At 38.6% G+C, this 27,161-nt stretch overlaps 1 protein-coding gene across 1 annotated transcript; it reads left to right on the top strand.

Annotated features, from left to right (window-relative positions):
* The first annotated feature begins 1,089 nt into the window (after window positions 1-1,089).
* LOC117520072 (melanin-concentrating hormone receptor 1) lies at window positions 1,090-26,132 on the top strand. The gene is made up of 2 exons (XM_034181375.1): window positions 1,090-1,493; window positions 24,714-26,132. The coding sequence occupies exons 1-2, from the start codon at window positions 1,090-1,092 to the stop codon at window positions 25,351-25,353; spliced, it is 1,044 nt and encodes a 347-aa protein (XP_034037266.1). The 3' UTR covers window positions 25,354-26,132.
* The last annotated feature ends 1,029 nt before the right edge of the window (window positions 26,133-27,161 follow it).

The following is a 27,161-nucleotide window of genomic DNA, read 5'->3' as shown; positions in this document are numbered from 1 at the left end:
ATATTTGTTCCATCTTCCCAATAAACCAGCTGATTGTAATTAGTTCAGCTCTTCAGGCAGGTGGATGAGCTAATTATTGAGATCACCTCTTTTAGAAGCAACACATGGGAGGGTTTTTACTTTCTGAAGCTGGATTTGACACCTCTGCCGCAGACTGAGAGCAACTCCAGTCACAGTGGCTTTGGTAATTGAAACCGGTTTCAGTGCCAGTTATCCTCATTTGGAAGTAAATCCTCACATTCTCCAAATACACACTCAGGTCAGATTGCACCATTTGAAAGGTCCTCTTACAACGCCACTTTATGCCATTTTACGCATCACTTTGTGCGTGCTTTTATATCCACCCATATGATTACAGACACGTGGGTGTGTTAATTGTTCATCAGTGTGTCTCTGATGTGCACATCACTTCACATGACTTCATGCTTTCACACTGCTGACGGTTCCCCGCATCACCTCTACGTTTCAGCGGTGGCACAATAGCTATGGGAACGTGACGCACCGCACATTTCCATGCTCACGTCACATTTGATACATCTGCACGTGGACGTGGAGACGTACGTACGTCAGGTTTTTGTGCGTGTACATGAGGCCCCTGGTGACGTCTATGCAGAAAATGTGTATAATATGACCCCTTGAAATGTTTGGAAATGAAAAAACCTCTGTGATGTAACCATGAAGGAATTCTTCTGAAACTGATCCAAAACCTTCCACAGTTAATTAAAGGCATTTTTGCTGCTAAATATTAATAAAGAAAGATGACGAGATGATTTATGTGTAAGTGAGTTTGTTCTCACTTAATTTGCTGGGGATACGATACCGTGATGTTTGAAGGGAGGGCGCTGTGTGGACGCGACACGCGCGCTCAGAGGCGCAGAGGAGAGATGGTTAAGGCGCACAGCTGGTGCGCACAGTGACAGCCCAGAGACGAAACTCTCCATTCTTTCTTCTGTTCCCTCCCGATCCTCGTTTTAAATCTGATCAACCACTGTCAAGAACTGCACGCGGGGGGAGACGCGCGCTTTGGAGAAGTTGCGTCTTTTTGCTGTCCAAGTTTGGAGCGCAGAGGAACGCGCGCAGGATTTGAAGATGAACGACACAGAGACGTTTTGCAAAATCGATCAGACAGAGAGCCTTACTAATCAGTCATGTCAGAACGTGACTTCGCCACCTCAAGGTTACGTGGACGTCACCACCTTCACGCACGTCTTGCCGTCGGTGTACGGGATCATGTGCTCAGTGGGAGTCCTGGCCAACGGGCTGGTCATCTACGCGGTGGCGTCGTGCGCCAAGAAGAAGTTATCAGACATCTACGTGGTGAACCTGGCGGTGGCGGACATGTTCTTCTTACTCGTGATGCCTTTCAATATCCACCAGTTGGTCAGGGACCGACAGTGGGTGTTCGGAAACTTCATGTGCAAGGCGGTGGTGGTGGTGGACGTCAGCAACCAGTTCACCACCGTGTGGATAGTCACGGTGTTATGCGTCGACCGGTCAGTCCAAACTGTCAACACAGAACCCACATGATCACTTCGTTTTTATGGAGAATATGTTGGGGTGGGGGGGGGAAGTCAGTTTAAGAGCCCAGAAATGGCACAAGGCAGAAAATTTTGAATTGTGAAACAGTGTCCCCCTCGAAATAGTGTTAATTTAACCCTAAATTTTGAATTATTCAACAATCTATGCAGTGAGAATGTACTCCAAATAGTGTTAATTTACTCCTAAATTTTGAATTATTCAACAATCTATGCAGTGAAACTGTACTCCAAATAGTGTTAATTTACACCTAAATTTTGTATTGTTAAACTATGCAGTATATTCTTCAGTGTGAAATCATATATACCTTTGGAATTGTTTAACTATGCAATGAGTATGTACTCCAAAGAGTGTTAATTTATCTCTACATTTTGAATTGTTAAACTATGCAGTGAGTATGTACTCCAAAGAGTGCTAATTTACCTCTAAATTTTGAATTGTTGAATACACTATGCAGTATGTTACTCCAAATAGTGTTAATTTACCCCCAAGTTTTGAACTGTTGAACAATCTATGCAGTAGCATGTACTACAAAGAGTGTTAATTTACATCTAAAGTTTGAATTGTTGAATACACTATGCAGTATCTGCTTCAAACAGTGTGAAATCATCTCTAAATTTTGAATTGTTAACATATGCAGTATGTACTTCAAACAGTGTGAAATCATCTTTAAATTTTGTATTGTTAACATATGCAGTATGTACTTTAAATAGTGTGAAATCATCTCTAAATTTTGAATTAAGATAAGTATGTACTGTACTTCAAACAGTGTGAAATCATCTTTAAATTTTGTATTGTTAAACTATGCAGTATGTACTTCAAACAATGTGAAATAAATCTCTAACAATCTATGCAGTGATTTATGTACTCCAAAGAGTGCTAATTTACCTCTAACCTTTGAATTATTTAACAAACTATGCATTGAATATGTACTCCAAATAGTATTAATTTACCTCTAACTTTTGAATTATTGAACAAACTATGCAATGAATATGTACTTGTGTTAATTTACTTCTAAATTTTGTATTGTTAAACTATGCAGTATGTACTTCAGCGTGAAATTATCTCAAAATTTTGAATTAAGATATGCAGTATGTACTTCAGTGTGAAATCATCTCTAAATTTTCAATTGTTAAACAATCTATGCAGTGAGTGTGTACTCCAAAGAGTGTTAATTTACCTCTAAATTTAGAATTGTTAAACTATGCAGTGAGTATATGTACTCCAAAGTGTTAATTTGCCTCTAAATTTTGTATTGTTGAACAAACTACTGTAGCGAGTATGTACTCCAAAGAGTGTTAATTTACCTCTAAATTTTGTATTGTTGAACAAACTATGTAGTGAGTATGTAATTGTGTTAATTGTGTTAATTTATTTGTTTGAATATTCTGAAATTCAAGGACTTAGTTGATTATATTACAATACAAACCATGTATAAAGCAACAAACTGCTGCCTCAACGTGTCCAAGATCTGTTTAAAATTAAAGACTCCAGTTATAATGTGAGAGGAACATTATTTGATAAATTAGGTACTCAAACTACTGTAAAAAGTCACTGTGTTTCTGTAAAGGGTTTAAATATTTGGAACATCTGTCCTGAACATATTAAATTATGTCCTACTCTAGTCAGCTTTAAAAGACTTTATAAAAATAATATAATCAATCGTTACAGCATGGACAATTAAGATTACTGATTTGGTATTATTTCTTTTGGATTGTACATTATTATTTATTTTGTTGTGATGAAAAAAATCCATTCATTGATTAATCTCAAAGATCTGTGCTTTGTTCCTTTTGTATTTGTTGTTATGCGTATGTATTAGGTATGTGTATGTGTGTGTATATATCAGAATCGCCTTTATTGTCATTCTAATTTGCATTACAATGAGATTTGAGTGCAACTTCAAAAGGTGCTTTCTGTGGTGTGAGTGATTTTTAGCCAAATAAAGATAGTGAAATTTAATGGTAAATTATTTAGAGTGTATGTACAACTAATATAAACATAAGGTAAAATAAAATAAAATAAAATGTGGACCAAGTAGAATGTAAAACGAGAATTATATACAACTGTGGAATTATACTGCAGTCTAAGGCACACCTGTGCACTAATCATGGTGTCTAATCAGCATCTTGATATGGCACACCTGTGAGGTGGGATGGATTATCTCAGCAAAGTAGAAGTGCTCACTATCACAGATTTAGACTGGTTTGTGAACAATATTTGAGGGAAATGGTGATATTGTGTATGTGGAAAAAGTTTTAGATCTTTGAGTTCATCTCATACAAAATGGGAGCAAAACCAAAAGTGTTGCGTTTATATTTTTGTTGAGTGTATATATATATATATATATATATATATATATATATATATGGCTAAAGGGGTGGGTGTATATAAGCTTTTGCTTCTGCCTACACCCTTTCAGCCACATGTACTACTGTAAAATCTTTTCTTTTTTTGATATGGAGTTTTCTGTGCTTAATAAATCATCCTCAGCTTGCCTCTACTGGTGGTTGGCTCTCACTGCGGTATTGTATCACTTCCTGTTCCGGAGCACAGCGGTGTTTTTCTGTATCTGTTAGCTGTTTAATCTGCGCAGTTAGATTGATCTAGTTATCTAGATTACGATTTGTTTCCCAGTGTAATCTTTACGTGCCTTAACTAAAGCACTCCTTCTGCTGAATCACCTCTAAATTATTTACACATTATTCACTTTGCGTGTTTTTAGGAATCCGCTAGCTTAGCGTAGCTACTAGCTCTTAGCCGATTTAGCATGGCGGCTTCTCCTGTCTCTCCCGCACTTTTCTGCTCTGGGTGTGAAATGTTTAGTTATTCCTCGGCCTCCTTTAGCAGTAATGGTACTTGTAATAAGTGTAGCTTATTCGTAGCTTTGGAGGCCAGGCTGGGCGAATTGGAGACTCGGCTCCGCACCGTGGAAAATTCTACAGCTAGCCAGGCCCCTGTAGTCGGTGCGGACCAAGGTAGCTTAGCCGCCGTTAGTTCCCCCCTGGCAGATCCCGAGCAGCTGGGAAAGCAGGCTGACTGGGTGACTGTGAGGAGGAAGCGTAGCCCTAAACAGAAGCCCCGTGTACACCGCCAACCCGTTCACATTTCTAACCGTTTTTCCCCACTCGACGACACACCCGCCGAGGATCAAACTCTGGTTATTGGCGACTCTGTTTTGAGAAATGTGAAGTTAGCGACACCAGCAACCATAGTCAATTGTCTTCCGGGGGCCAGAGCAGGCGACATTGAAGGAAATTTGAAACTGCTGGTTAAGGCTAAGCGTAAATTTGGTAAGATTGTAATTCACGTCGGCAGTAATGACACCCGGTTACGCCAATCGGAGGTCACTAAAATTAACATTAAATCGGTGTGTAACTTTGCAAAAACAATGTCGGACTCTGTAGTTTTCTCTGGGCCCCTCCCCAATCAGACCGGGAGTGACATGTTTAGCCGCATGTTCTCCTTGAATTGCTGGCTGTCTGAGTGGTGTCCAAAAAATGAGGTGGGCTTCATAGATAATTGGCAAAGCTTCTGGGGAAAACCTGGTCTTGTTAGGAGAGACGGCATCCATCCCACTTTGGATGGAGCAGCTCTCATTTCTAGAAATCTGGCTAATTTTCTTAAATCCTCCAAACCGTGACTATCCAGGGTTGGGACCAGGAAGCAGAGTTGTAGTCTTACACACCTCTCTGCAGCTTCTCTCCCCCTGCCATCCCCTCATTACCCCATCCCCGTAGAGACGGTGCCTGCTCCCAGACTACCAATAACCAGCAAAAATCTATTTAAGCATAAAAATTCAAAAAGAAAAAATAATATAGCACCTTCAACTGCACCACAGACTAAAACAGTTAAATGTGGTCTATTAAACATTAGGTCTCTCTCTTCTAAGTCCCTGTTGGTAAATGATATAATAATTGATCAACATATTGATTTATTCTGCCTAACAGAAACCTGGTTACAGCAGGATGAATATGTTAGTTTAAATGAGTCAACACCCCCGAGTCACACTAACTGTCAGAATGCTCGTAGCACGGGCCGGGGCGGAGGATTAGCAGCAATCTTCCATTCCAGCTTATTAATTAATCAAAAACCCAGACAGAGCTTTAATTCATTTGAAAGCTTGTCTCTTAGTCTTGTCCATCCAAATTGGAAGTCCCAAAAACCAGTTTTATTTGTTATTATCTATCGTCCACCTGGTCGTTACTGTGAGTTTCTCTGTGAATTTTCAGACCTTTTGTCTGACTTAGTGCTTAGCTCAGATAAGATAATTATAGTGGGCGATTTTAACATCCACACAGATGCTGAGAATGACAGCCTCAACACTGCATTTAATCTATTATTAGACTCTATTGGCTTTGCTCAAAAAGTAAATGAGTCCACCCACCACTTTAATCATATCTTAGATCTTGTTCTGACTTATGGTATGGAAATAGAAGACTTAACAGTATTCCCTGAAAACTCCCTTCTGTCTGATCATTTTTTAATAACATTTACATTTACTCTGATGGACTACCCAGCAGTAGGGAATAAGTTTCATTACACTAGAAGTCTTTCAGAAAGCGCTGTAACTAGGTTTAAGGATATGATTCCTTCTTTATGTTCTCTAATGCCATATAACAACACAGTGCAGAGTAGCTACCTAAACTCTGTAAGGGAAATAGAGTATCTCGTCAATAGTTTTACATCCTCATTGAAGACAACTTTGGATGCTGTAGCTCCTCTGAAAAAGAGAGCTTTAAATCAGAAGTGTCTGACTCCATGGTATAACTCTCAAACTCGTAGCTTAAAGCAGATAACCCGTAAGTTGGAGAGGAAATGGCATCTCACTAATTTAGAAGATCTTCACTTAGCCTGGAAAAAGAGTCTGTTGCTCTATAAAAAAGCCCTCCGTAAAGCTAGGACATCTTTCTACTCATCACTAATTGAAGAAAATAAGAACAACCCCAGGTTTCTTTTCAGCACTGTAGCCAGGCTGACAAAGAGTCAGAGCTCTATTGAGCTGAGTATTCCATTAACTTTAACTAGTAATGAGTTCATGACTTTCTTTGCTAACAAAATTTTAACTATTAGAGAAAAAATTACTCATAACCATCCCAAAGACGTATCGTTATCTTTGGCTGCTTTCAGTGATGCCGGTATTTGGTTAGACTCTTTCTCTCCGATTGTTCTGTCTGAGTTATTTTCATTAGTTACTTCATCCAAACCATCAACATGTTTATTAGACCCCATTCCTACCAGGCTGCTCAAGGAAGCCCTACCATTATTTAATGCTTCGATCTTAAATATGATCAATCTATCTTTGTTAGTTGGCTATGTACCACAGGCTTTTAAGGTGGCAGTAATTAAACCATTACTTAAAAAGCCATCACTTGACCCAGCTATCTTAGCTAATTATAGGCCAATCTCCAACCTTCCTTTTCTCTCAAAAATTCTTGAAAGGGTAGTTGTAAAACAGCTAACTGATCATCTGCAGAGGAATGGTCTATTTGAAGAGTTTCAGTCAGGTTTTAGAATTCATCATAGTACAGAAACGGCATTAGTGAAGGTTACAAATGATCTTCTTATGGCCTCGGACAGTGGACTCATCTCTGTGCTTGTTCTGTTAGACCTCAGTGCTGCTTTTGATACTGTTGACCATAAAATTTTATTACAGAGATTAGAGCATGCCATAGGTATTAAAGGCACTGCGCTGCGGTGGTTTGAATCATATTTGTCTAATAGATTACAATTTGTTCATGTAAATGGGGAATCTTCTTCACAGACTAAAGTTAATTATGGAGTTCCACAAGGTTCTGTGCTAGGACCAATTTTATTCACTTTATATATGCTTCCCTTAGGCAGTATTATTAGACGGTATTGCTTAAATTTTCATTGTTACGCAGATGATACCCAGCTTTATCTATCCATGAAGCCAGAGGACACACACCAATTAGCTAAACTGCAGGATTGTCTTACAGACATAAAGACATGGATGACCTCTAATTTCCTGCTTTTAAACTCAGATAAAACTGAAGTTATTGTACTTGGCCCCACAAATCTTAGAAACATGGTGTCTAACCAGATCCTTACTCTGGATGGCATTACCCTGACCTCTAGTAATACTGTGAGAAATCTTGGAGTCATTTTTGATCAGGATATGTCATTCAAAGCGCATATTAAACAAATATGTAGGACTGCTTTTTTGCATTTACGCAATATCTCTAAAATCAGAAAGGTCTTGTCTCAGAGTGATGCTGAAAAACTAATTCATGCATTTATTTCCTCTAGGCTGGACTATTGTAATTCATTATTATCAGGTTGTCCTAAAAGTTCCCTAAAAAGCCTTCAGTTAATTCAAAATGCTGCAGCTAGAGTGCTGACGGGGACTAGAAGGAGAGAGCATATCTCACCCATATTGGCCTCTCTTCATTGGCTTCCTGTTAATTCTAGAATAGAATTTAAAATTCTTCTTCTTACTTATAAGGTTTTGAATAATCAGGTCCCATCTTATCTTAGGGACCTCGTAGTACCATATCACCCCAATAGAGCGCTTCGCTCTCAGACTGCAGGCTTACTTGTAGTTCCTAGGGTTTGTAAGAGTAGAATGGGAGGCAGAGCCTTCAGCTTTCAGGCTCCTCTCCTGTGGAACCAGCTCCCAATTCAGATCAGGGAGACAGACACCCTCTCTACTTTTAAGATTAGGCTTAAAACTTTCCTTTTTGCTAAAGCTTATAGTTAGGGCTGGATCAGGTGACCCTGAACCATCCCTTAGTTATGCTGCTATAGACGTAGACTGCTGGGGGGTTCCCATGATGCACTGTTTCTTTCTCTTTTTGCTCTGTATGCACCACTCTGCATTTAATCATTAGTGATCGATCTCTGCTCCCCTCCACAGCATGTCTTTTTCCTGGTTCTCTCCCTCAGCCCCAACCAGTCCCAGCAGAAGACTGCCCCTCCCTGAGCCTGGTTCTGCTGGAGGTTTCTTCCTGTTAAAAGGGAGTTTTTCCTTCCCACTGTAGCCAAGTGCTTGCTCACAGGGGGTCGTGTTGACCGTTGGGGTTTTACATCATTATTGTATGGCCTTGCCTTACAATATAAAGCGCCTTGGGGCAACTGTTTGTTGTGATTTGGCGCTATATAAAAAAAAAATTGATTGATTGATTGATTGATTGATTCATTCATTCAATTTCCCTCTAACTTTTGAATTATTGAACAAATTGTGCAGTGAATATGTACTCCAAATAGTGTTAATTTACCTCTAAATTTTCAATTATTAAATACACTATGCAGTGAAAATGTACTCCAAATAGTGTTAATTTACCCCTAAACTTTGAATTATTGAACAAACTATGCAGTGAAAATGTACTCCAGATAGTGTTAATTTACTTCTAATTTTCGTATTGTTAAACTATGCAGTATGTACTTCAAACAGTGTGAAATCATCTCTAATTTTTGAATTGTTAAACTTTGGAGTGAGAATGTTTTCCAAATAATGTTAAATAATCTCTAAATTTTGAACTGTTAGACAATTTGAAGTACACAATCATTAATAATAGTAATAAGATCTATAATGACGACCATTAATAATGGCAACATTGTCCATACTTGTCGTTCATCATACCTATTTTTATTTGTTCTAAATGTATCTTCAAGTTACTGTACTCACAAAGTGAGAGCTGTGTTCGGGTTCTCAGACTTGTTTCCGGTGGGGGTTGGCCTCTGCCAGGGCTGCGCCTTTTCACCAATCCTGTTTGTGATATTTACGGACAGGCTATTGAGGCGTAGCTGGAGGAGGGTCTTCAGTTTGGTGGGCTCAGGGTCTCATCACTGCTTTTTGCAGATGATGTGGTCCTGTTGGCTTCATCAGCCTGTGACCTCCAACACTTACTAAACCTCTAAATTTGAGACCATGGTTCTCAGCAGGAAACCGATGGATCGCCTACTACAGGTAGGGAATGAGGTCTTGCCATAAGTGAAGGAGTTCAAGTACCTCAGGGTCTTGTTCACGAGTGAGGGGACGATGGGGAGTGAGATTTGCCGAAGAATCGGTGCAGCAGGGACAGTGTTGCATTCGCTCTACCGTACTACAAGTATTGTGATGAAAACGGAGCTGAGCCGAAATGCGAAGCTCTCTACTGCTACTACTGGTCAATCTTCATTCCCACTCATTGGGTTATGATCGAAAGAACTAGGGTACAAGTGGCTGAAATTGGCTTCCTCAGGAGGGTGACTGGTGTCTCCCTTGGAAATAAGGTGAGAAGCTCGGTCATCATGGAGAGCTTGGAGTAGAGCCACTGCTCCATCGCGTTGAAAGGAGCCAGTTGAGGTGGTTCAGGCATCTGGTAAGGATGCTCCCTGGGCGCCTCCCTTGGGAGGTGTTCCAGGCATGTCCAGCTAGGAGGAGGGCCCAGGACTAGGTGGAGAGATTATATCTCCACACTGGCCTGGGAACACCTCAGGATCCTGCAGTCAGAGGTGGCTAATGTGGCCCGGGGAAAGGGAAGTTTGGAGCTGTTGCCCCCGTGACCTTATCCCGGATAAGCTGTTGATGAGTGAATCTTCAAGTCATATTTTTCAATTTTTTTTAATAGTCTTTCCAACATGGAAATGGACAAATAGGTTACATAAGTGCAGTCATTGGATGTTATGTGAATTATTTTAAGCAGACCCTCATCCTTCACAATGTTATTCTGGCTGCCGCTGTTGACAGTTGGTTGCTTGTAGAGTTGTCTCGGCCTCTCTGCTGCAAACTATCCAGCATGGTCGACCTTTGGTGAGGGGGATGATGGCCCTCTGCATCAGCTGTGTGCTGGCCAGCAAATGGAATTTGAGGCTGGATGTGCTCTGCTAGTAACTGAATTCACATCAACAGTAAATGCAAAAAAACGTGTTGTCAAGAGAACCATTTGGCAGAGCTGTGAAGGTAAACTCAAAAGAGGACCTTTACTGGGGGGAGGGTCCTTTCAACTCCCCTTTCTGGCTGGAGAAAAAACATACCAGGATGAGTAGAACTCTGTTTTTTTTTTCTTTTTTTTTTGGAATTTGCTACCTAATTGGCCATAAGGAATGTTATAATCAGGTTCATACTGCCTGCAATGAAATAAAAGTCAAAGCAAATGTTAAAATAACATTTTTTAAAACTATGTATAAACATACATACATATATATATATATATATATATATATATATATATATATATATATATATATATACTGTATATAGTGAGGCAAATAAGTACTTGATCCACTGTTGATTTTGCAAGTTTTCCCATTGACAAGGAATGGAGAGGTCAGTAATTTTTATCGTAGGTACACTTCAACTGTGAGAGACAGAATCTAAAAATAAAATAAAATAAAATAAAATAAAATAAAAATCACCTGTTTGAACTTGTTACCTAAAAGACACCTGTCCACACACTCAATCAATCACACTCCAACCTGTCCAGCATGGCCAATACCAAAGAGCTGTCTAAGCAAGCTTTGGAATTAATTAATCTAAATGCATGTCCCCAAATCACAAGGGCCATAAAAGAAATACAAAAATAGTGAGCCAAAAAAAAAAAAAAACATCCATTAAAAGCAATTACAGAACTTTGCAAAAAGTAACTTTATAAACACACTGAACATGACTCTACATGTGTTTGAATTTATTTTTTATCACCTCAATCAATTTAACATCTCATGTTTTTTTTTTGTGATTTTAGAATACAGTAGTAATCGTAGGCCATCGTGTGTGTGTGTGTGTGTGTCTGTGTGTGTCTCTGTCTTTTAATATTCTGAGGTAAAATCAGAGTGATTTTGTACAATATGGCCACTTTTATAGTTATCTTTCTGGATTCAACACCATTTCATTTTCATAGCTGCTTCTTGAATGCTAAAACCTGAATGAAAAACATCATGAATCAAAGTTTTTACATATTCATGGGGTGCTTGGCTGTGTTAAATTAACAACTGTTGATGTCTAATGATTGTTTCACTGCAAAATTCTGCTGCACAATAAATCTGTTACATAACACCCCTCCCACCACCACCACCACCACCACACACACACACACACACACACACACACACACACACACACACACACACACACACACACACACACACACACACACACACACACACACACACACACACACATTTTAGATATTTCTATGGAAGTTATTAAAGCACATTACTTCTATAACAAAAGTAATGAAAAGGTGTTTGACTTATGTGATGAGCAGAGCGTCGGAAAATTATAGGAGCTGTTTTCATCCGTCACGTGTCAGAACAACCTGGAGAGCTGATCCCAGTGCAGTGGATGCAATGAAATCTTTATTGATGAATCAGTTAAGAGATAATTCACATTATATTTCATGAGTGCTATTAAAAACATTTTGTAGCCTGGCACTGACATTTACAAAACCTCCGGTGGCAGAATATTCACTGGATCAAAGTGAGAATTACTAGTCTCTCACTTACTCACCTTCAGCTGCTTACTCCAATTAAGGGTCATGGGGTGGGGGAGCTGGAACCTATCCCAGCAGTCATAGGGCATGAGGCAGGGTACATCCTGGACAGGACACCAGTCTGTCACAGGGTCACACAGAGACAAACAAACACATTCACACCCACACCTACGGACAATTTAAAGTTTCCTCTTAACCTGCACAGGTGTAGGAGGAAGCCGGAGCACTCAGAGGGAACCCACGCAAACAGGGTGGGGAGACATGCAAACTCCACATAGAAAGGCTACAGGTGGGAATTGATCCCATATCCTTCTTGCTGTGAGGCAACAGTGTTAACCACTATGCTGCCCATAACTAGGTAATGTTATTAATTAATCTACATTAATGGTTCATTTTGACACCCATAATATGGGACAGGCAGCAGGAGCAAAGTAAATCTCACAGAGTGCAGCTACATGCAAAAGTTCTGATATGAACTCTTGTGTATGTCACAAAAGCTAAAACCAGCTGTTTCAGGCCTAAATTATTATTATTGTTGTTACAGCCAGATTGTTCTTTCATGCAGAGTTTTATAACTGTGGAATTTTAACTTGAAACTCCAACAATGTTTAACTACAGAAAGCAGATTAAAAAAAATATGTCTTTAAAACCACACCACATAAATAAGATTTAGATTTAAGCAAGCTTTAAATATAATGCAATGCTAAAATACCCTCAGCCGTATGAACATTGTGTTCTTTATAATTTACAGTTTTTTAATTGTTAAGATCCTATTGTCTTACGTACAAATTGGACATGTTCAAATCAAATCATCATTTGTTCATGTTGTGCAAATCAAGGAATATTTGTAGATCACCCTCCATGCATTTGCAGTTATTAATGAGACAAATTTAAATCCATAGGAAATTAGCTTTGAGTTAGAGAAAGTTAGTGTGTAAGTTAAATTCTGCAAAATGTCTTGTAAATGACTCCAGAAGTGTTATCAGGTTACAATTAACAGCATTTTTAGTTTTAGAAGGGCTTTTTTCTTGCTAGCTTTAACATAATACAGTGGTCCCTCACTATAACGTGGTTCACTTTTCGTGGCCTCGCAGTTTCGCAGATTTTTTTAGTCCAATTTTGCATGCTTTTATTTTATTTATTTTTTTTTTACAGCGCATTGTGTTCTGCGTCCTCATCAAGCAAGCCGGTCACGGCACCGTGAAGGGAGAGCACACACATTGTGTTCTGCGTGTCTGTTTATAAGAATCTTCTCGCCCAGAAGAAAAAAGAGCGCCAACAACTACCCATAACTGTGTTCTTCACTCGGAAAAAGACACCTGCACCGAGGTGTCACTCAGTGGAAAAAGATGCAACAGTGGAGCGGCACCAGGAGGAAGAGGAGCGATCAGAGGAACTGTTAAATACTGGTCAGTCACTATTAATAATTTCTTATGTGTCCAACCTCGTAGGATGATCGTTAAAATTAAATTTGTTAGTTCTAAAAGCCATCATAATTATTTACAGGAAAACGTTCTATTTTTATTTCTCAAACAAATGTTTGAACCTGAAAACAGGTTGGTCTTATTTTTCTACTAAGGTTTGAACTTTGACAGTGTTTACACACAAGAGAAGAGTGAGAAAATGTTAATGCCTTTTGAGAAAAGTGTATAAAGTGTGTAGTGAGGGGTTTTACAGCCTTAAAACATCTATAATAATTGTAAAAAAATAACCCTGACTACTTTGCGGATTTCGCCTATTGCGAGCTATTTTTAGAACGTAACTCCCGCGATAAACGAGGGACCACTGTATAACAGAAACAAAGCTGTTAGCAAGTAGCTACACCAGGAATGCTAACCTGGGCGAAATGTCTTGTAAATAAGTTCAGAGGTGTTATTAGGTTCCAAAATCAGCATTTTCAGTTTTAGACGTGTTTATTTCTCGCTAGCTTGTACATATAAGATATGAGAACTATGTATATACACATATATGAAGCGGTTTTGAAGAGACCAGCGACAGATATCACTGTGAAGCTCTACTCTGATTGGCTATCACTCAAAACCAAAATGGATCAGATTGAAACAGAATGTGACTTTTTAACCTCTTAAAATACATCAAGGTTAGCCATCTTTGAACTTGTCCAAGAATGTTCTCTGTAAATTTGAAGACCCTGGCAGTAAGAGGACTCAACTTATGCTGAGCACAGACAGAGTGACGGATGTACAAAAAGCCTTCGCCAGTACCCGATGGCCATATTTGATGGCCTCGGGTAAAAATCCTTTTTTTTTCATCTTGAACTCATTTTTTTTAACATATCTTTGCTTTCGAATGCAAAAATTCACAGATGTGCTGTCCTTTTTATTAATGTTGTTGCAGTGGCTCTCAAAAATAAAATAAATAGAAATAGCTACACATACAACTACAAAGCATAAAACAGCAAAGGTTTCTGCGGTGTTATCTGTACATCTGACAGTTGGAAATATATGTTTTTGATGGTATCAATTCGTAATTTGGTTGATGTGTGGCTACAGCGAGGCTGGATATTGATTCATGTCCATTGATTGGGCTGCCTACAGTCACACTACATCAGGCAACTTGAACTGAGACCTCCTGCTTCTGTGAGTGATCAGAATGCTGAGTTGAGTTACGGTCGAAGATGGCTGCACTTCATCAGGCTGTCAAAATGGAAAGGATGTTCGTGCCCGTTTCATCATCCCCAGTACGCAAATACTGATGTGTCACCACGATAAAAAATACTGTAATTGCATTGGTGCGATAAGAGAGCTGTCAATCACTGCCTGTAAATGTTTGGACGTCTAGTGTCCATTTTGACAGAAGTATAGCCGGGTTGCAAATTGAAACACAATCAAAGCGAAAGCTTACTAAATGGAAGGATGTTACTCTACATACGTCATCACCTTTACATTAAACCAATCTGGAAGTGATTCTGCTGTGGTTTAATGAGAACAGAATGTACTGACTGTATGTCTGATATGATTCTCAGTTTCACTGAGCTGATTTTTTGAGCTTCTCCAAAATGGAAACCGGCTTAATCAAGGACAGTTTCACTTTTTTTTTTTTGCAATCTTTGTCATATTAAAACAGTAATATTAATCAAGCCTCTCTGTGCTCTACTCACCATCAACAACTGTCATGTGAGAAAAATGTTTTTTTCTCCAAACTATGAAGTAGAAATGCTTGGCCTTAAACATGGCAACCAGCTACACAGCTCTTAATTAGAGCACTGCACTCGTAGAGCACAAACCTCTGCCAACACCACTTTCCAATTCCACAAAGTTTTTCCTTGGAAAAGAATTTGAAGGTCAAAGTCCTGTTAGAAGTGGCTTTTCTTTTTATTTTATTTTTTCCCTTTTTTACAGCAAAACACAACAAAACAGATCACATAACGAACATTTTGACATAGAGAGTGGGATGTAGAAGAAAAAATAAATAAATAACATACAAAAAATAATAAAAGAATAATAAAGCATTCAGGTGATCACATATACAGGTCCCATTTGTTCCAGAGTTTATGGAAAATGTCCAAATTTAGGTTGAGCCCAAAAGTTACTTTTTCCATCTGCCTGATTCCAATTACTATGTCAGTCCAGTCTTTGATAGTCGGAGCCGTTTGAGTCATCCATTTCTTCGTTATAGCTTTCTTTCCAGCTGTCAACAGTATATTCCATAAATATTTGTTTATTTTGTTCATTGTCTGGGTTTTCAGGCGCAGGTACATAGTTTTGAAGTCTCGCGGAATGGTGGTGTTATAGATACGTCGTAGTGCATTATTAATTTCCATCCAGTATTTTTGAATCACAGGACACTCCCAAAACACATGATAGTGGTGAGCCATTTGGCATCCACATCCTCTCCAGCACTGAGTGTTTCCTTGTGAGTAGTGGGTACTTTGACATGGTGTTAAAGCAAGCACGATACACTTTTCCAGCTGAATTCCTTCCGAGTATGAGAGTTGGTGGTCCTCCATTGAGATGTACATATCATTTCCCATTCCTCATTTGTTAAAGCAAAATTACCTTCATTTTTAAAGTAGATAGTAGAATGATTGTCCAGATTATTTATGGAGTTATATAATTCAGATATTATCCCCCCAGAAAGTTCTGACTTATATGCCTTAATAAAAAGATCAATTAGGGGATTATGGTCCTTGTTGCTTTGTTTAATTTCTAGGTTGTAATAGTTTCTTATTTGTAAGTACCTGTAAGGTTGTAATAGTTTCTTATTTGTAAGTACCTGTAAAAATCATTATTTTCTAATCCAAAGGATTCTTTTATCTTTTCTAAGGATTCTATGTAATTTTTTTTTAACAATTTGATAAAACATTTTTAGGCCTTTCCCTATCCAGAACTTAAATCTTGGATCTGTTTTATTTGGCAAAAAACTTGTATCTTAAGCAAACCAGCTTATGATTTTCACATCCTTGTTAGGTTTGTGTGTTTTCATTAGTTTTTTCCAGGTATGAAGTACTGCGTATACCCAGGGATTCTCAGTTTGTTCAATCTGACCCAATTGTTTTTCATCTGTCATCAGAGCCTGCACATGAACATCCGGTAATGTATTACATTCAATGTTTATCCATTGAGCTTCATATTTTGAGTCACACCAATATATCAGAGCTCTGATTTGGGCAGTGGTTTCGCTTAAGGAGCACCACACCTGGATATTTAAGGGATGTGGTTTGCCATTTAAAAGGGTATGTTTTTCTGAAGTCTGCAGGGGGTTGCTAATAGGAAAGAATTTCAGTTTTCTGTATACAACCACTGGCAAAAATTATGGAATCACCAGCCTCTGAGGATGTTAATTCAGTTGTTTAATTTTGTAGAAAAAAAGCAGATCACAGACATGACACAAAACTAAAGTCATTTCAAATGGCAACTTTCTGGCTTTAAGAAACACTATAAGAAATCAAGAAAAAAAGATTGTGGCAGTCAGTAACGGTTACTTTTTTAGACCAAGCAGAGGAAAAAAATATGGAATCACTCAATTCTGAGGAAAAAATTATGGAATCACCCTGTAAATTTTCATCCCCAAAACTAACACCTGCATCATATCAGATCTGCTCATTAGTCTGCATCTAAAAAGGAGTGAACACACCTTGGAGAGCTGTTGCACCAAGTGGACTGACATGAATCATGGCTCCAACACGAGAGATGTCAATTGAAACAAAGGAGAGGATTATCAAACTCTTAAAAGAGAGTAAATCATCATGCAATGTTGCAAAAGATGTTGGTTATTCACAGTCAGCTGTGTCTAAACTCTGGACCAAATACAAACAACATGGGAAGGTTGTTAAAGGCAAACATACTGGTAGACCAAGGAAGACATCAAAGCGTCAAGACAGAAAACTTAAAACAATATGTCTCAAAAATCGAAAAATGCACAACAAAACAAATGAGGAACGAATGAGAGGAAACTGGAGTCAACGTCTGTGACCGAACTGTAAGAAACCGCCTAAAGGAAATGGGATTTACATACAGAAAAGCTAAATGAAAGCCATCATTAACACCTAAACAGAAAAAAAACAAGGTTACAATGGGCTAAGGAAAAGCATTCGTGGACTGTGGATGACTGGATGAAAGTCATATTCAGTGATGAATCTCGAATCTGCATTGGGCAAGGTGATGATGCTGGAACTTTTGTTTGGTGCCGTTCCAATGAGATTTATAATGATGACTGCCTGAAGAGAACATGTAAATTTCCACAGTCATTGATGATATGGGGCTGCATGTAAGGTAAAGGCACTGGGGAGATGGCTGTCATTACATCATCAATAAATGCACAAGTTTACGTTGATATTTTGGACAATTGAAAGGATGTTTGGGGATGTTTCAAGATGATAATGCATCTTGCCATAGAGCAAAAACTGCAAAAACATTCCTTGTAAAAAGACACATAGGGTCAATGTCATGGCATAGGGTCAATGTCAACGAGTAGATCTGATTTGATGCAGGTGTTAGTTTGGGGGATGAAAATTTACAGGGTGATTCCATAATTTTTTCCTCAGAATTGAGTGATTCCATATTTTTTCCTCTGCTTGGTCTAAAAAAGTAACCGTTACTGACTGCCACAATCTTTTTTTCTTGATTTCTTATACTGTTTCTTAAAGCCAGAAAGTTGTCATTTGAAATGACTTTAGTTTTGTGTCATGTCTGTGATCTGCTTTTTTTCTACAAAATTAAACAACTGAATGAACATCCTCTGAGGCCGGTGATTCCATAATTTTTGCCAGGTGTTATATACAGTTTGTATCCAGACAACCAATTTTATGAAGGAAACCTATTACATTGGGTATAGACGTGTCAGGATTGGTCAGGAATAGTAGGACGTCGTCTGCATAACATGCAATTTTATGTTCTATACTTTTAATTACTATACCTTTTTATTGTATTTGTCTGTCTAATATATTGGGCTAATGGTTCCAAGTATAAAGCGAATAAAAGTGGGGACCAGGCACAACACTGTCTCACTCCTCGTTCCAGAGTCAGTGTGTTTGTCAAATAGCCATTAATTTTGATTCTTGAAGTTGGACTATCATATAGGGCCCCAATATTTTGTATTATTTGGCCTTCTATTTGAAATTTCTTTAACACTTGGAATAAGTATGGCCAGCTTACTGAATCAAATGCCTTTTCGGCGTCTAAACTAATTATTACTGTTTTGTTTTTTTGTTTTTGAATGTGATTCATTACGTGCAGGTTCATCTTATATTGTCTTGGGTCTGTTGTTTATAAATGAATCCTGTTTGGTCATTATGAATTAAATTTGGCAGTATCCTTTCCATTCTCTTGGACATAATTGAGGTGTATATACGATAGTCCACATTCAAAACTGAAATTGGCCTATATGAAGCACAGTCTAGTAGATCTTTCACTTCTTTAGGTATAAGTGAGATGATGGCTTCTTTCCAGCTAGGAGGGATTTGAGTTTTTTTGAGTGCCCAATTGAATGTTGTTAAAAGCAGTGGTATAAGTGGTTCTTTTAATGCCTTGTACCACTCTGAGGTGAATCCATCACTCCCTGGGGACTTGTTGTTCTTTAACATTTTAATCGCATTTTGTATTTCCAATATCGTTATTTCCGCTCTTAATTTTTTATTCTGTTCCTCAGACACGGCGGGTAAATTGAGACCATCCAAAAGGTTTTTATTTCGTCTTCTTTACCTGCAGAAATCTTGGAAAAAAGTTTTTGTAATAATCTTAGAAAGTAGATTGTATTTGATCTTGTTTAGTTAAAATTTCATTATTCTGTTTATTTCTTATTTTAAAAATTGTTCTTTCAGCTTGTTGTTTCTGAAGTTTCCAGGCTAGTGTTTTAGAAAATTTCGGCCCACTTTCATAATATTTCTGTTTAGTGAAGAGGATTTTCTTCATTATTTCATGTGATGATATATCATTAATTTCGTCTTTGATTTTTTTTGATTTCCTGAAGCAAGAGAGGATTTTTATATTTGGCATGTTCAACCTCCAGCAGTTTTAATTTATCCTGCAGTTCATTTAGCTTTTTCTGTCTCTTCTTTTTTGTGGCAGCAATGGCAATAATTTGGCCCCTCATCACCGCTTTTGCTGCGTCCCAAAGGATGGGTGGAGTGGTTTTATCCGTATCATTTTACTCTAAATATGTCTTAATATTCTCTGTCATTTCTGTTTTAAACAAGGGATCATTGAGCAGACTGGTATTAAACCTCCAAAGTGTTTTTTTTTTTTTCATTTTTCTCCCAGTTCTGTAGATTGGGGCATGGTCACTCAGGTCTATTGTTCCTATAGTTGCATTTGTTATTTTTGTCCCATCTTTTTTAAAAATAAAAAAATAATCTACAACCCCTGGCAAAAATTATGGAATCACTGGCCTCGGAGGATGTTCATTCAGTTGTTTAATTTTGTAGAAAAAAAACAGATCACAAACATGACACAAAACTAAAGTAATTTCAAATGGCAACTTTCTGGCTTTAAGAAACACTATAAGAAATCAGGAAAAACAATTGTGGCAGTCAGTAACGGTAATTTTTCAGACCAAGCAGAGGGAAAAAAATATGGAATCACTCAATTCTGAGGAAAAAATTATGGAATCATGAAAAACAAAAGAACGCTCCAACACATCACTAGTATTTTGTTGCACCACCTCTGGCTTTTATAACAGCTTGCAGTCTCTGAGGCATGGACTTAATGAGTGACAAACAGTACTCTTCATCAATCTGGCTCCAACTTTCTCTGATTGCTGTTGCCAGATCAGCTTTGCAGGTTGGAGCCTTGTCATGGACCATTTTCTTCAACTTCCACCAAAGATTTTCAGTTGGATTAAGATCCGGACTATTTGCAGGCCATGACATTGACCCTATGTGTCTTTTTGCAAGGAATGTTTTCACAGTTTTTGCTCTATGGCAAGATGCATTATCATCTTGAAAAATGAATTCATCATCCCCAGACATCCTTTCAATTGATGGGATAAGAAAAGTGTCCAAAATATCAACGTAAACTTGTGCATTTATTGATGATGTAATGACAGCCATCTCCCCAGTGCCTTTACCTGACATGCAGCCCCATATCATCAATGACTGTGGAAATTTACATGTTCTCTTCAGGCAGTCATCTTTATAAATCTCATTGGAACGGCACCAAACAAAAGTTCCAGCATCATCACCTTGCCCAATGCAGATTCGAGATTCATCACTGAATATGACTTTCATCCAGTCATCCACAGTCCACGGTTGCTTTTCCTTAGCCCATTGTAACCTTGTTTTTTTCTGTTTAGGTGTTAATGATGGCTTTCGTTTAGCTTTTCTGTATGTAAATCCCATTTCCTTTAGGAAGTTTCTTACAGTTCGGTCACAGACGTTGACTTCAGTTTCCTCCCATTCATTCCTCATTTGTTTTGTTGTGCATTTTCGATTTTTGAGACATATTGCTTTAAGGTTTCTGTCTTGATGCTTTGATGTCTTCATTGGTCTACCAGTATGTTTGCCTTTAACAACCTTCCCATGTTGTTTGTATTTGGTCCAGAGTTTAGACACAGCTGACTGTGAACAAACAACATCTTTTGCAACATTGCATGATGATTTACCCTCTTAAGAGTTTGATAATCCTCTCCTTTGTTTCAATTGACATCTCTCGTGTTGGAGCCATGATTCATGTCAGTCAACTTGGTGTAACAGCTCTCCAAGGTGTGATCATTCCTTTTTAGATGCAGACTAACGAGCAGATCTGATTTGATGCATGTGTTAGTTTTGGGGATGAAAATTTACAGGGTGAGTCCATAATTTTTTCCTCAGAATTGAGTGATTCCATATTTTTTTTCCCTCTGCTTGGTCTAAAAAAGTAACCGTTACTGACAGCCACAATTGTTTTTCCTGATTTCTTATAGTGTTTCTTAAAGCCAGAAAGTTGCCATTTGAAATTACTTTAGTTTTGTGTCATGTCTGTGATCTGCTTTTTTTCTACAAAATTAAACAACTGAATGAACATCCTCCGAGGCCGGTGATTCCATAATTTTTGCCAGGGGTTGTATTCTAGTATAGACTGTGTGTGGAGTGGAGAAATGCGTATATTGGTGAGTATTGGGGTTCATTTCCCTCCAAATATCAATTAACCCAACATTTTTTATTGCTTTGTGGAATTTACTGTGTATTACTTTTGTGGTTACCTTTGAGTTTGATACGTCAAACGAGGATTGAATATGTAAGTTGAAGTCACCGCCACATATTAGGATTCCCTCAGAGTAGTTGGCTATTAAGTCTAAAACAGTGTAGAAAGTGATATCGCTTCCTGGTGGCGCATATACATTTAGCAAAGTGATCAAGTTTCCATTAATATTCCCTTTAATCTGAATATATCTGCCTTCCTTATCTTTTTGTATAAAACTCTGTTCAAATAATAATCGACTTGAGATCAGTATTGCCAATCCTCTTTTATGTTTACCCATGTATGAGGAGCAGTACAATTTAGTATAGCCAAATCTAGTTAATTTTGAATGTTCTATTTCATTTAGATGAGTTTCTTGAAGGTATACGATATCTATCTTTTCTTTTTTCATTTTCGTTAATATTTTTGACCTTTTGATTGGGCTCAATAAGCCATTGACATTAAAGGATGCTATATGTATTTTTTCAGATGCCATTGATGTACTTGTGTTAATTTCACCTTTGTTATCTGTCAATATTGTGATACTCTCTAGTCAAATAGAACACATGAACACAGGAACAGTAAATAAGCAGAACATAGTGAAAAAAGAAAGGAAAAGGATTCATGTAAAAAAAAATAAAAAAATACTGTGAATCCAAAACCCGATCAAAAAATGTTTGAAAGAAAAAAAAAGAACATTGGAGGGAAAACCTTACCCTTGGAAGGGCCCTCCAGGGAGACTTCCTTCAGCAGTTCTCAGTGAAAACGTAAAAGATTGGCAGAACCTCTCTCTAAGCTGCTGTGCTCTCCCACCTATTTCCGCTTGAATTAACTTAATTCATATATTCCCAAACAAATTTGTATAGCATTTGAATTGGTGTATAGTGATCAGAAACAAGTTATTATTAGGCTAGTCTCTAGATATTAACATGGAGCTCTTAATTAAGTTGAACTGACAGTCAGTTTAAAAGAAAGACTTTAGGAGCTGGACATAATAACACTATATAGTTATGCATAACATTGAATATAGTTTAAGTCTCTCATAGAGTGTAACTTAGTTGAAAAAGAAAAATGTTACATAGGTAACCTTATCCATATAACAAAACCAGGCACAAGTTTCAAATTTGTCAGTAAACTGAGCCCATGAGTGCGTTTTGCTGGGTTATAAAGTCACATTCTACTTCTCTGAACTCCATATCTTCTTAATGAATTCCTGTGGTTCCTTCGGTGTTTTAAGGGAGTATTTTTTACCTTCAAATGTTACCAAAAGAGTAGCAGGAAATGCAAAGCCGAATCTGAGGTTCCTTCTCTTAAACTCCTAACAGCCGTGACGAAATTCTGCGTGTTGCTGGCGCACTCCATCTACCAGGTCTGGCATGAAGAAAACTCTCCCATTTCCGTAAAAGAGGTCTTTCTTGGTCCGTGCGGCCTGCAGGACACGTTCCCTGTCCCGATGATTCAGGAAACGCATGATCAGTGGCCTGGGTGGGTCTGTTTCTCTTTTTTTCCCCAGTCTGTGCGCTCTCTCTATCGTGAAAGTGGGGGGCGTAACTCGGAGCCCAGTCAGAATCTCCGGGATAATGCGCTCGAGAAAATCTTCAGTATCCTCTCCCCTTTCTTCAGATTCTGGGATCCCATGAAGTATTAGATTCCTCCTGCATCTTCTCAATTCAAGATCCAGAAGTTTCCTCTTCATAATGGTGTTTTCAGCCTGCAGAGATTTCACCTCAGCTTTCAACTCAGTCAGCCCATCTGTATTGTCCGAAATACATTGCTCCGTCTCGGTTATGCACTGATCACACTCACCCAGGTCTCCTTTTAGCTCTTTCAGCTCGGCGTTAATTTGGTCAAATCTCGCATTGTATTCTGTCTTTAGTTCAGCTTTGATAGACACCATTTCTGCCTTGAGCTCAACCAGCATAGCCACGATTTTGTCCAGTGCCGTATCTTTCATTGCCTCATCCCCAGGTACAGGCTCGGATGCAGGAGGGCCCTCATTCGTGAGTCCGCTGCATGGAGACGTATTCTCCGTCATGTTAACGTTAGCTTGTGGAGCTAACTTCTCTCAGAGGCTGGAGTCCTTCAGTTTAGGCTGCCTGGATGCCACTGAAGTTTTCGCTTTCAGACTTCCTCAAGCTTGCCATAACACAATACGTGTCGTCCATTTATTTTATTTTTTCGGGAATAATGAGGATTTTTGTTCAGTTTCGGTGGAGAGACTCAGGTGTGCGACTAATTACACCCGCGCCATCTTGGAACTCTCTAGAAGTGGCTTTTCATAAGCTAAAGTAGATGCAATCAAATGTGAGGAGGATGTATTTAGTTCACGCACTTGAATCTAAGTTTTTTTGTGGTGTCAGGTTTTTTTTTTACTTTTTCGGTTACTGAATTCTTTTTCAGATAATTTTCACAGAACACTGGTTATCTCTGCTATGCACAATTGCTTTTTGACACTTGGTAACTGGAAGATAGACAGACATATAAGTGGAACCTCCATCCAATTTTGGTGGTGTGGGTAAAAACATAAAAGAAATAGACTGGGGCGACGATTCATCTTTCAGCAGGACAATGACCCTAAGCACACAGCCAAGATATCAAAGGAGTGGCTTCAGGACAACTCTGTGAATGTCCTTGAGTGGCCCAGCCAGAGTCCAGACCTGAATCCGATTGAACATCTCTGGAGAGATCTATAAACAGCTGTGCACCGATGTTCCCCATCCAACCTGATGGAGCTTGAGATGTGCTGCAAAGAGAAATGGGCAAAACCACTCAAAGATAGGTGTGCCAAGGTTGTGGCATCATATTCAAGAAGACTTGAGGCTGTAATTGCTGCCAAAGGCGCATCAGCAAAAATTGCTAAAATGCAAAAAAAAAAAAAAAATCATGTTGTCGTCATGGTGTGTTGTGTGTATAAATTTTGTGTATAAATTTCGTGGGAGGTCCTTTATAATAAATACAAAAATGCCTTTGACTTTCAATTTTGTAATGTAAATGTAAAGTTCAAAATTACCCAGAAAAATGTGTTCTTTAAAGACCATGTTATTCTTCATTTGTCTGACCTTTTATATTACTGCCTACTTTAAAATGTATATCACAAAACATGCTAAAAATTGCACATTAATTCTTCTAGGTATGTAGCGATTGTCCACCCCACCTCAGCGAAGCGGACTATCCCTTGGGCCATCGTCACGAACATACTTGTGTGGTTCTGCAGCTTCCTCCTCACTGTGCCTGTCATGATGTACGCCAAAGTCGTGCACAGGAACCATTTGAAGATGTGCATGATGTACCTGGATGGTCCTGAGGACATGTACTGGTACACTCTCTACCAATCCATTCTGGGCTTCATGATCCCTCTCATCATCATCAGCACCTTTTACTCTCTCGCCCTCTACCATGTTTTCAGCTCCATGCAGCGCGTCAAACGGAAGCAGACTGTGTGGGCTAAGAGGGCCACCAAGATGGTGGTCATGATTATTGCCCTGTTCCTGATTTGCTGGTCCCCGTATCACGTCATTCAAGTGATCAATCTGAACAACAACGCTCCAACGATCACCTTTGTCTACGCTTACAACATCAGCATCTGCCTGAGCTACTTCCACAGTTGCATCAACCCAATCATGTTGCTCATCTTCGCCCAGAATTACCGCGAGCATCTGTTTCATAGAAATGTGTTGCACAGTGTCAAACACGCATCCAAAACCACAGTGGTCAAAACAGCTGGTACTCATGTGACCAATGAACCCAGCTACCGCTGCACTGTCATCTAAGTGAAAGGTGTCCTCCCCCAAACGAAGCAGGAGGAAAGGCTGGTGTGTATGATTGTGCACACTGTAGTTTTTTTGTGTGGCTGCCCAACATGACACAACAAAAGCATTTTCTCACGACAAAATCTGCAAAAACTAGTGTTACCATCACCGCATCAAATACGGTGTTATTTTATCACTTGCTGTGTTAAACCTTGTGTATTGTTGGAGTTCATTGTTGTTTCAATTATCAAAAAAAAAAAAAAAAAGAAAAAGAAAAAAATTGGAGCATGTACACAATAATAAACATTCATAGTACAGCAGAGAACAGTAATGCAATGTAACTCTCTGAAAGTGCTGTTTTAACCTAAAAGGATTTCTGTGACATCTACTGCGAGTTTCAAGTGGTGGTACCATCGCAATGGTGTTGATTCATCACCAGAAGGTTCCGATTTAAATACAATGTGAAGCCTTTGTTTGTCGAGCATATCCAAAAAACAAAATAAAAGCAGAAAGTGGTACATTTATTCAATCTGGACAGTGTTAAAATACCTTATTTTGCTGAATATAATGTGTTTTCTCATAAATACAGCTAAAAATGGAGTCATCTTATATTCAGGGTCTAGACCAGAGGTTCCCAAACTCCCTCCAACTTATATCTAAGAAAGGCTGAGCTGACCCCCTGCTCCCCCAAAAAAGAATGTACGTAGTACTTTATGAAACGTGAATTAGACTTTTTTCTGTCTTTGGTTCATCCATCTATCCACTTACTAAACCCGCTTAGTAATAAGGGTCATGTGTTCAGGAGGGGGAGAAGGTAACTGGAGCCTATCCAGCAGGCATTGGCTAAGAGGCAGGGTACACTCTGGGCAAGCGGCCAGTCTACCATAGGGCTGACACATATTGACAAACAAACACATTCACAGTCTATTTAGAGTCACCAGTTTACCTCACCCACATGTCTTTGGAGGAGTGAGGAAGTCAGAGCACCCAGAGGGAAACCATGCAAACATTGGGAGAACATGCAATAATAATAATACGGGGTGGGCGGGGGGTGTCATATTTTAATTAGTTTTGATTGTCCAGATTGTCCAGTTTTGACTTTATTTAACATTAACAACAGTTTTAACAACCTCAGAGTTGGAAGTTATGCCCTCCATGGGATCTTTAGTACCACAAGGTGGGAACCTGATGTCTAAACTTCAGATCCATATACATCTATAACAATAGGTGCCACCAAATGCTTGAACTGAAGTGACCTGCCTCTCTAACTAGTGTACAGTGCTGCAAGATGAAGACATTGTGATCATTCTGAAAAGAGAGCTCTGCTCAAAAGCTGGGTAAGTTAACCAAATGAGGAGATGTGATGTCAATTTTAACCTTATGGTAATGAAAGCAGCAGTGATAATAAATATAATTCTCAAGCAGCCAAGAAAAGTGTTCTGACCAAGTGTAATGTTAAAAGGTAATGAGTCCAAGAAGAATGGCTTAAAAATAGTCCTAGAACCACCAGTGTGTCAGCATATGGTTGAAGAAAGACATGATGGGCTGCCCATAAAATGTGCTTTTATTGTTTTTTGGTTTTGTTTAGTTTTTTAAGTGTTTTTTCTGGTCATCAGAAAGTCTTTTTACAAAAATATATCTTGTAACAAAGGGGTCATGTTATATTCAGAACAATGTGATACTTTGTATTATGCTGAAAACACATTTTCTTATGTCATAAAGTAAAACTGCAAACATCAGGAAATTACCATGGATCATTACTGTATATTCTGCTCTGTAGTCTGGAAAATCATTTTAGGATTACTGGGAAACGGTTGACATCATACCTG

The sequence above is a fragment of the Thalassophryne amazonica genome, chromosome 11, assembly GCF_902500255.1.
Source record: "Thalassophryne amazonica chromosome 11, fThaAma1.1, whole genome shotgun sequence".
Taxonomy (NCBI): Eukaryota; Metazoa; Chordata; class Actinopteri; order Batrachoidiformes; family Batrachoididae; genus Thalassophryne; species Thalassophryne amazonica.
This window is presented reverse-complemented; position numbering and strand designations above follow the sequence as displayed.